This window comes from Lipophrys pholis (assembly GCF_963383615.2).
Source record: "Lipophrys pholis genome assembly, chromosome: 16".
Taxonomy (NCBI): domain Eukaryota; kingdom Metazoa; phylum Chordata; class Actinopteri; order Blenniiformes; family Blenniidae; genus Lipophrys; species Lipophrys pholis.
This window is the reverse complement of record NC_137634.1, coordinates 24,614,888-24,624,812: the sequence shown is the minus strand read 5'-3', so window position 1 is coordinate 24,624,812 and position 9,925 is coordinate 24,614,888. Positions and strand designations below refer to the sequence as shown.

The 9,925-nt window shown below is 42.9% G+C and overlaps 1 protein-coding gene across 2 annotated transcripts in view; it reads right to left on the bottom strand.

Moving 5' to 3' along the window:
* Positions 1-3,412: 3,412 nt before the first annotated feature.
* pof1b (POF1B actin binding protein) overlaps positions 3,413-9,925 on the bottom strand; it is a 29,408-nt gene continuing 22,895 nt past the window's right edge. Inside the window, exons 4-13 of one of the 2 annotated variants that reach the window (XM_080483654.1) lie at positions 9,207-9,240; positions 8,444-8,524; positions 7,910-8,002; positions 6,951-7,064; positions 6,660-6,812; positions 6,277-6,396; positions 6,018-6,149; positions 5,446-5,519; positions 4,990-5,104; positions 3,413-4,431 (exon numbers count right to left, since the gene is read on the bottom strand). In XM_080483654.1, coding sequence (XP_080339780.1) covers positions 4,426-4,431; positions 4,990-5,104; positions 5,446-5,519; positions 6,018-6,149; positions 6,277-6,396; positions 6,660-6,812; positions 6,951-7,064; positions 7,910-8,002; positions 8,444-8,524; positions 9,207-9,240 — 922 coding nt within the window. In that variant the 3' untranslated portion in view covers positions 3,413-4,425. Of the gene's footprint in view, positions 4,479-4,989; positions 5,105-5,445; positions 5,520-6,017; positions 6,150-6,276; positions 6,397-6,659; positions 6,813-6,950; positions 7,065-7,909; positions 8,003-8,443; positions 8,525-9,206; positions 9,241-9,925 lie in introns of both variants that reach the window. The other variant, XM_080483653.1, reaches the window with a different exon arrangement.

The following is a 9,925-nucleotide window of genomic DNA, read 5'->3' as shown; positions in this document are numbered from 1 at the left end:
ACATTCTGTGGCTGTTGCATTCTGCATGTTTTTACTTTGAGGCATTTTTACAATGTGAGTCTGTGTTGTGTTGAATCTGCTGATCTAAAGACATGTCTTCAGAAATCTCTCTTTTCTTTTTAAATGTTGTACCATGTTCTGGGTGTTTTGGCCGGATCGGAGCCTCTTGCCGGTCGGTTCTGGCCCACGGGCCTCATGTTTGACACCCCTGCTTTAAATTATTCTGCTAAAAAATGTGCTTCTTTTTGAGGACGTTCACACTTTTTTGCTTATTAATGTTCTTTTGTAGTTTCTGCGACATGCTAAAACTGCACTCAACATTATTTATTCATTCATTCTAATCTGAACTTTTAACAAGAGTTTGCATACGAGTGTATTTTAGTGGCTCTAAACAAACTCAGCCCGAACGTTGGGAGGAAATCACACTAAGAAAGTTTTCTCTCGATTATAGATGAATTCAGAGTTATACCATGAAACAGCTTTAATACATAAAGCAACAAAAAGTCTTTTTAAATTTGTAAAGAAGATGCATTTGTGGGATGAGCAGTGGATCAGAGTGACAAACGTCTCGAGACTGAAAACTGTTTTCTCTGACTTGTAAACTTCCCCTGAAGTCGGAACACGTCGACTCAGAGCAGACATGTGACCAAGTCACACATGCAAATCTCAAGTCATTTTTTCTTGAGCAACTCAAGTCAAGTCACCTTATTGTCACGTCTGTTTTGATATATATCTATTATCTTTACCAGCGACGGTTGAGGGGAAGGTAATGTTTTTGTCTGCATGTATGTATTTATTTATTTCTTGGTTTGTATGTACGTATGTCCCTATCCAAGGATGGCTCCATTAAATTCTGAGAGCGATTAGGTCAAAGGTCAAGGTCACGGAAAGGTCAAAAACATATTTTTTGTCATGACGCAGTCAGTTTGAATCCGACTGATATCAAGGCCAAAACCTTCAGTTTTCAAGTCCCTATCCCGATCCCATTAGGACGAAAATTCCCCCCTGACCTTTGACCCCTACCGCTAACCAGGGTAATGACATCACTCTGCCCTGTGGCATATCCGAAGATAGAGAATTCCAAACTTAATGTTTTGGCCTTGATTTGACATCAATCGCATTAAAACTGACTGCGTTATTACAAAAATGTGTTTTGTTCAGTAAAATACACATATTACACACAAACCAATTAATAATAAATACAGCAAGACAAAAACATAACCTTTACCCCAACTTTGTTTGGTAACGGTAATAAATACATGTTAAAACAGTACATGAACATAAGCTGACTTGACCTTGCATGTGTGACTCAGGACCCGTTTACACGACAACGAATACGAGCGTATCCGCAAAACTTTCTTCATCTTTGGGGGGTCCGTTTACACGGCACCAGTGTTCTGATGTACTGTATCCACTTAGTTTTTAATCCGGCTCCCAAAGTGGAAAGATTCTTTCACGGCCGCTAATCCCTCCTGCAGAGACTGATGGAGGCTACAGAGCCTGTTACTGCACATTTCTCCCCCTCCCCCCTCCTGCTCATTCAGTTTGTAAACAAACATGGCGTCCGAGTAGTGGTACGACCCGTAGTGGTACGACCCGCGGTCCATATTCTAGTTTTATCGTCCAGATCAGTAGTTTAATAGTTGAGACTCTCCCTGAGATCATCTGATGTGTCATCAGTCCATGCGGATGTCAGGTTCTCTCCATTTTCCTCACGTTTATAGTGTTTTGTTCTCTGGACATGTCTGTGTGGTTTATAACAAAATCAACCAACTGCGCCCTCCTGTGGCCCAACATACTAACTACATCGTTGTCTCTGTGTCCGCTGCTGCCGTGTAAACGCACTCTTTGTTTTTAACAGATTAGGTGTTGTCACGTGAAACGTTGTCGTGTAAACGGGGCCTGAGAGGAACTAATCCAGAAAGTCCCAATCACTGCTTAAAAAGTCTTCAACTGATTCAAAATGCAGTGAGAGCACCGACAGGAACCAGCAGGAGATCAAGTCCCTCCAATATGAGCCATCTCTTCATTGACTTCCTGTTCAATCTACAATAGAATTTAACCCTTTGATGCCTGTTGTCTCTGATTCGCCTCGACACCTTTTGCATTCAGACTGCAGCCCAGTTGATGAATTCATCCCCCATCACCGGTTTGCTCCTATTCAACACATACCTGGAAACTTTTTCCAAGCACTGGTTTCTCGATGGACCAGCCGGAGAGGGACCGACATGACTCATGACCCGAACTCAACAAAAACAACTGCTTTCGTGTGTTACACGAGTAAGGGTCCAATCTGACTGGAGAAAAGTAGACAGACTGTTTAACACCCTGTTCTAGTTGGCCTCTCGTTGCTATGGTGTAAATAGTTGTAAAGGATTTTGTGTCATCAGTGCTCTAATCCTAGGCGAAATGTAAATCTCTACTATGTTCCATAGACAAATTAACTATGTCTACTTAATTTAGCATCAGTTTGAAAGCAAAACCTTTTTTTTTAATATAATTGTAAGTAAATTCAGGCATCAAGGGGCTCTAACATATGATGGACCCTGGTTGTTAAGAGCTTTATAGGTTAAAACAGTTTAAGACTTACACTTGGTTCTCACAGTGCTGCCCCCTGGAGGTTCCCAGGTTATCTACAGAACGCTTGGTTCTCAGAGTGCTGCCCCCTAGAGGTTCCTAGGTTTTAGTAGAAAGGGAGCAGAGCTTTCAGGTCTCAGGCTCCTCTCATGAGGAACCAGAACCCAGTTTCAGTCTGGGAGGCTGACACAGTCTCTATTTGGAGGTTTGGCTCAAGGCTTGTATATTGCATTAAGCGTACAGTAAGAGCTGCTGCTTCAGGACACCCTGGACCGTTTTCTAGTCAAGCTGTTGTAGGTTTCACTGAGCGTCTTTCTCATCTGGTGCTATAAAAATCAAACTGAATTGAATTGAAGGACTCTGGTTTAACGAGACATGTTGTCCTCAGCTTCCTCCTCATTCTGTTTGTGTCTCCAGAGCTTCACTGATTGTGGGGACGTTTGGTCCAACCCTGTAAATCGTCTGATCTGCACTGGTTGAAAAAGTCCTCAGCGAAGACAAATCTTCTCCACACTGTTACCGTTTATTCTTTTGACTCCAATCCGATCCATAAGGTTCAAATCATGCCGTCTGCACCTGAAGGGGGGGTGGGGGATTGGCAGAAGCTCAGAGCAAGACAAGCACCAGCGGAGAAAAGCTGTTTGACATGCGGCTCATCCCACAAATGCAGCATTCAAAAGGAAACAGGCCCGATGAGCCTGGTTGATATGAACTGCACCTTCGGGCTCCTGTGGATTCCTTGTCGAGGCATTTCTGCCCTCTTCAGGGGACATTTCAGACGGAAACGCTCAAACTTTCTCTGGAAATTTAGCATTTATGAAGCGTCCCTGTAGCGTCTCATGCAGGCTCATTACGTCCTGCACAGCAGGAATGGACGAGGAAACCAGTGATATATCACAATACAATCCTTTTTTTTTTTTTTTAAGTCTGAATGAAATGAACAGATCAGGTTTTCAGCTGATTCATGGTTAACGTTGTATAACAAAGGATGATTGCAGTATATCACAGAATCACATGTTCTGTGATTCTGCAGGAAGAGAAACAGCACAGGTCCCACTGCTACCGCGCTCTGATGTCAACACGTTAAATGAACGCCGGCGTTTCTCATCAGGTCAGAATTGGTTTGATTTGTTGATTATACTCTCTGGCAGGGGTGTCAAGACAGATTTTTGAACAATTTCCTAAGCGTAGTGAACACAACTCAATAATGAGACCCTGAGATCATTGCAAGCAAACTAGCATTAGTCTCAAAGCCAAAAATACCCATAATGCAACAGCTCCAGGAGACGTTTTCGGACATTTTGCACCAGATCGTCTCATTAAAATATCCTTTATGTTGAAATTGGGAGTCATTTTTGGCCGTAGCTGTTAAAATATAGATGATTTCATCATCTTCATAAAGAATAACTTTTAAATTGATTTTAGCCGACTCAAGATGAGGTCTGGCTGAATGTGGCCCCTCAACTACAAAAAATAAAAAATCTGTTTGACACCCCTGATCTGTGGTCATCTGCGGACAACTTAAAAAGGACAATGCACCTTTACAGCTCAAGAGGTTTTCCGTATAAAACTGACTTTATTAATCTCACCCAGTTCCCAGTTGTCATGATTGAAATCCAGACCTGGCTGTAGCGCCGCCTCGACACTTCCATCATTTTGATTTATACAAACAAGGAAAGCCCAACCAAAAAACTGCAACAAGCTCAATTTGGTTCAAGCAAGGACCCCAAATTTCATGGGGGGGGGGGGGGGATTTAACCACCACCAATATTGGAAAGCCCTGGGGGGAAGGGGAGGAGCATGCAAGGGGGGTGGGGGGGGGGGGCGTCGGGTCTTCTGGTGAGGGGATCATTCCTGTCGGAGAGAAGCATTGTGTGTCTTTAAGGAGTAAGAATGATTTCCTGCATTGGAACGAAACACAGGTCAGACGTTAAGGTGTATTTTAAACACACACAAATCAAGAACACTGGTTTACTCAATGCTGAAAACAAATGGCAAAAATGTCAAATTTTTCAGTTTGCATGAGCAGAGTATTTGATTGATCAGCCTTATTTCCCCCAATGAAACTTAAAAGTACAGTGACACCATCAGAAGCAAGTCGTTATATTTCTAATAAATCCGTTCAGAATATCCCAAAATATCCAATCGGTGTAAAAGCGTTTTGATCTATTTTCTCTAATTAATTATTGTTTTTTTTAACAAGAATTATGAGTTCAAGTAACAGTCATATTGTTTTTAATACGAAATCAGATTAATAAAAAAACAACTATATAAGAAGAAGAAGAAGAAGAAGAAGGATTAATAAATAAATTCATTCATTCATTATGTCATTAATTAAAAAAACACAATAGTTTAGCATTTTCACTTGAAATCGGCCCCTCGGTCCTGAAGTCTCCCCGCCGCTGCTTTTACCTGTTTGATCATCTCGCCGGTCCTCTCGATGACGATGGTCTTGGCCTCTTTGACGGGCGAGGTGAGCTGGTAGTCGTCGTTGAGTAAACCCAGCAAGGGGTACTGGTTCCTGTACCTGAACACAGTCACACACAGATCAGCTCCACTCACATCATCTGTCGACACTTCTTTAGAGCGAATAAAACTGTGATGATTTTATCTGTTTTTGATAGTTTTGCCAGCATTTTTTCAAGTGAGGAGCAAATAAAGTGTTAAAGATTTAAAGTGGAGCTGTATAAACGAATTGATTTGCCTTTAAAAAGCCTGAAAATCTGAAAAAATGACTTTCTCAATAAATCAAGGTGACATCAGTAAACCGCCTTTTCTCCAGCTGAGACGATTCATTTTCAGATTTTTGAAGCCGTGAGGTTTTAGCTGAGAGACGATTAAGAGTCGACGATGTTAAGCAGCGTGTACCTCTTGGTGATGACTGTCTTGGTGACGCTCTTGGAGTTGTCGCTGCTTTTCTCCAGCATCAGTCGTCTGATCTCCTGAGGGCGACGGGAGGTCAGAGGTCAACGTAAACAGAGCTGTTAATACGCACCAAGGTGACGGTAATGTAAGAGATGAACCGTGTTGAGGTCAAGCTTGCTTCAGCTCCGCTTCCAACACACTGGGTGTTTGTAACGACTTAAACTTTTATATGCAACTAAAAGCCATAACTATGACCAAAGTGACATAAAATAGTCTTGTTCTGTACACTGTCTACTTTGGACGTCCTTCCTGCAGGGAATCAAACCGGGGTTTCCCTGTGTGTGTGTGTGTGTGTGTGTGTGTGTGTGTGTGTGTGTGTGTGTGTGTGTGTGTGTGTGTGTGTGTGTGTGTGTGTGTGTGTGTGTGTGTGTGTGTGTGTGTGTGTGCGCACTCTGCCAACCGGTGTCATGTTACAGGATTTATAAACAAACTTAAAATGCAGTTGGACCTGAAAAGTGAAACAAGTCTGTATGTGTGTGTTTGTGTGTGTGAACATGCGTGTGTGCGCGTCCTACCTCCTCCTGTCGAGTGATGGTGGTCTGCCGCTGCTCCAGCATGGCGAGCAGCTCGGAGATCTTCAGCTGGAGACTCCTGTCCGAGGACGAGCGGTCGGTGGTGATCTCCGTGGTGATCTTTGTGATCTGGGTCTGGAATCAGCACGACGGGAGGATCTACTTTAATCTCATGGAATTTAACGCCTCTCATTGACATGTGAAGATGGTTTCTGTTTGGGGAGTCAAACCCCCATCCCCCCCCACCCCCACCCCCTCTCACCCTCAGCCTCTGGATCTCCTGGTCCTTCTCCCTGCTCATGGCGCTCAGCTGGTCCTGGTACTGACGCGACAGCTCCTCTGTCTTGATGTGCAGGGTGGAGTTGCTCACCTGACCGGCCAGCTGATGGAGCAGACACAGAGCTGGGGTCAGTAATCAGATTACTCATGTTTTATGACGATCAACATCCAAACATAGAATAATGGTGAACGTCCAATGAGCGGATGAAGGATCTTCACCTGTAAATCACTTGACTCATTTCTTATCGTGACAACAGGGTGTCAAACGTAAGGTCTGTGTGTGTGTGTGTGTGTGTGTGTGTGTGTGTGTGTGTGTGTGTGTGTGTGTGTGTGTGTGTGTGTGTGTGTGTGTGTGTGTGTGTGTACCTTCTGTCGCAGCATCTCGTTCTCCTTCTCCAGCACCCTCATCCTCCCCTCCAGCTCCTTCATCTTGAACTCCCTCCCTGAGTCGTTGCTCCGGCTGCCGCTGAGCTGCGACTCCAGAGAGCGCTGAGCGGCCGTCGTCTCCTTCAGGGACAGCTGCACCACATCTGGATGCTTAGTATCCACGTCACACACACACACACACACACACACACACACACACACACACACACACACACACACACACACACACACACACACACACACACACACACACACACACACACACGGTACCTGCAGCTGCCTGTTGTTGTCCCTCACGGCCTCCAGGAGGCTGTCGTACTGTTTGGCCTGGTCGGCTTTAAAGCTCAGATCTCTCTCCAGAGCCTCCTTCTCGGTCTCCAGACGCTGCCAACAAACAAATCTCATTTGTCACGTGACACACTCACCTCTTTCAGACGTTAAAACGAACCCAGGTGCTTCTTCACACAGGGAAAGACGCTCATTTGTTGTTTAAGATTGAAAACCAAAACCCGAGCTTGTAATTGTTCCTGTTTGGAATGCAGAACCACAGTAAAACTGACGTACCGGCTCTGACCATAAAACAGGCAGTTTTCTGCCTGAAGCCTGCTCATTCCTGCCGAGAGGAGCAGTTAAATGGCTTCACACACATCTCTGTGAGGATGTTCATACATTCACTGTGGGACATGCTGTTCCAACCTGCAGCAGGGAGCTGGAAACGTCCTCAGCCAAGACTTTGTTACATTTTGTTATGAATATAAATCAAATACAAACAGGCAATCGGGTCGTTACATAACCTCCTTGTTACATGACGTATTTGACCTCAATGGGTTAAATTCCGGATTGATAAATTGATATTTGCAGTATGTCAGGAGGCTGTAATGTAACCCGGAGATGCTTCTGAAATGTGAATGACTTTGTGAAAAGAAGAAAAGAGGCTGGGCCGGTGATATCAGCTGAATGAATGTAACAACATGTGACAAGGACATGATGTAATAAATACAATCACCCAAGTCTTTCTTTTTTTGTCTGTTATTACTGGAAACTGATGCAAAAGTTTAGAACTTTACAATCGTGCAGGAAAAATCCTTTTTCAAAAATGTCGCCGTGTAAAACTGAAATTTTTCTGAAATGAAAACGCAATGACGATGTGTTTTTGGGAGTGTCGGAGTCACATTCCCTCGACTGGAAACTAAAGGAACATTTCAACATTTTCAAGTGGGAAGTTTTACCCTCAGATCCTCGGACATGTGCAGCAGATCCTCCCGGAGGCTGCTGAAGGTCGCCAGCAGCAGACGCATGCTCTTATCGGCAGTGAGACGAGTCTGGGACACACACACACACACACACACACACACACACACACACACACACACACACACACACACACACACAGTGTTATTTTCTGTTCATTAAGGAAATCATGCGTTGATGCATTCAAAAGAAGAACATTAAAAAACCTACAATAAGTGAAATGTAGTCTGTGAGTTTTATGCAGACTCACAATAAAAGTTCAAAATAATGTCTTTTTTAAAGTCTGAAATGGGCTTAAATCTTTCCGTTTCCATGTTTGAACATAAATTGACGGGAAGTTTAATTCATGCAATTTTTAACCTGCAGCCGTTAGAAACATATGAATGATTGAATGTTTGATTGATTATAACGAACATGAAACTGACGAACCTGCAGGTATAGCCCGCCTGTCATCAGAAATATTGATATGTGATGCATTTCAGTGTGAGTGGAGAGTTTGAGGAGTGACGAACCTGCAGCAGGTAGCGGATCTGTTGTTTGGTCAGCTCAGTCGCTCCTTTGGGCAGCAGAGCCTCCACCTCCTCTTTCTCCACCTCAACGACGCAAAGTCAACAAGAAAGACAAGATTTAGATTCTGATCTCTTAAAATGGAGCAGAAACAAACTCAAACGTTCCTTCTTTTAAAGCAATAGGTCAGATTGAAGCTGCAGAGCAGAAGGTAAAATAGAACGACAGTTGCAGGCTGAAGATAAAGACCCTCCGACACAAAGTGCTACATGTTGAGCTCAGAGGAAGAAATTCTACTTTCACTTTATTGACATATGCTCTTAGACGTCATATTCTTTATCTATTAGTTTTGGTTCACTGTGGAGAGATGAGATGGAGATCTGAGAGAGAGCACTAAAAAAGAAAGGGATAGAAAAGGAAATGAAAAAGAAAGAAAAGGAGAAAAATTATAGAAACGTAACAAAAGAATGAAAAGAAGAAAAAAGTAAAGAAAAAAACCCGAATGAAGTAAAATTTAGAGAGGGTAAAAAAGAAAACAAGAAAAGAAAGAAACAAATAAAATACAAACTAAAACACAAATAAAATGAATTATTGAGATACGTGTTATTTTTGCAGACTATCAGACAATAATACAAATAAATAATTATTTATTTCTTCCACCAATGTTTTCTCTGTAAATATATTAAATATGAAAATATAAAAAAACAGTGATTGAACATGTCGACAGAAAGTTACTGAAACAAAGTAAATCTTCTCTTTGTTTCTCACCTTGTAGTCGACGCTCGCATCCAGCTGGTGTTTCCTGCAACACACACGGAGGCTCAGCCCGACAACGTTTACACGACAATGTCAGAGAACAATACGTCATACACATTACTGATGGCAGTACACAGACATGCTCTTCAGGGTTGCTCTCAACTAGGAATCTGCCACTATGCAATCTAAAACTAGAATATGGACTGAAAGTCATGCCACTCTGGAGTGTTTTCTAAAAGTTCCACCTTGGGAGCCGTTTACAAAAAGGGGTGTTTTCAGTGACCGTGAGCAGCGCTGTTGTGTAAACAAACCCTAAAACACAACAAAAGTTTGGGATTTTAATTTGGCATTGACGTGTGGACAGACGAGACGCACATTAGCTGAAAACGATGATGCCCCCCTCGTCGCTTCAAAAAGGCCACATGGTGGATTTGTCGATTTCTCCATTTTTTCATGCTTCGTGTCTTCTTCTCCGTTTGTGGTTTATTTCTGTGGCAGCGTTACAGCGCCACCTACAGACCTATAGTACTATATCTATTTGAGTAGTTTTTATGGTGTTGCATGGACGCAGATGTTTCCCATGTGGGCGGGAAACTTTTGAAGAATGACAGGGAGAAAAAAGATTGTTTTGGCTCGAGTGGTTCTTCTGGTTGTGTTTTTCAGATTTGGTCTAAACTTTGAACCCGTGTTAATCCCACATTCCCTTCAGATCGATCGAACCATGACGGATG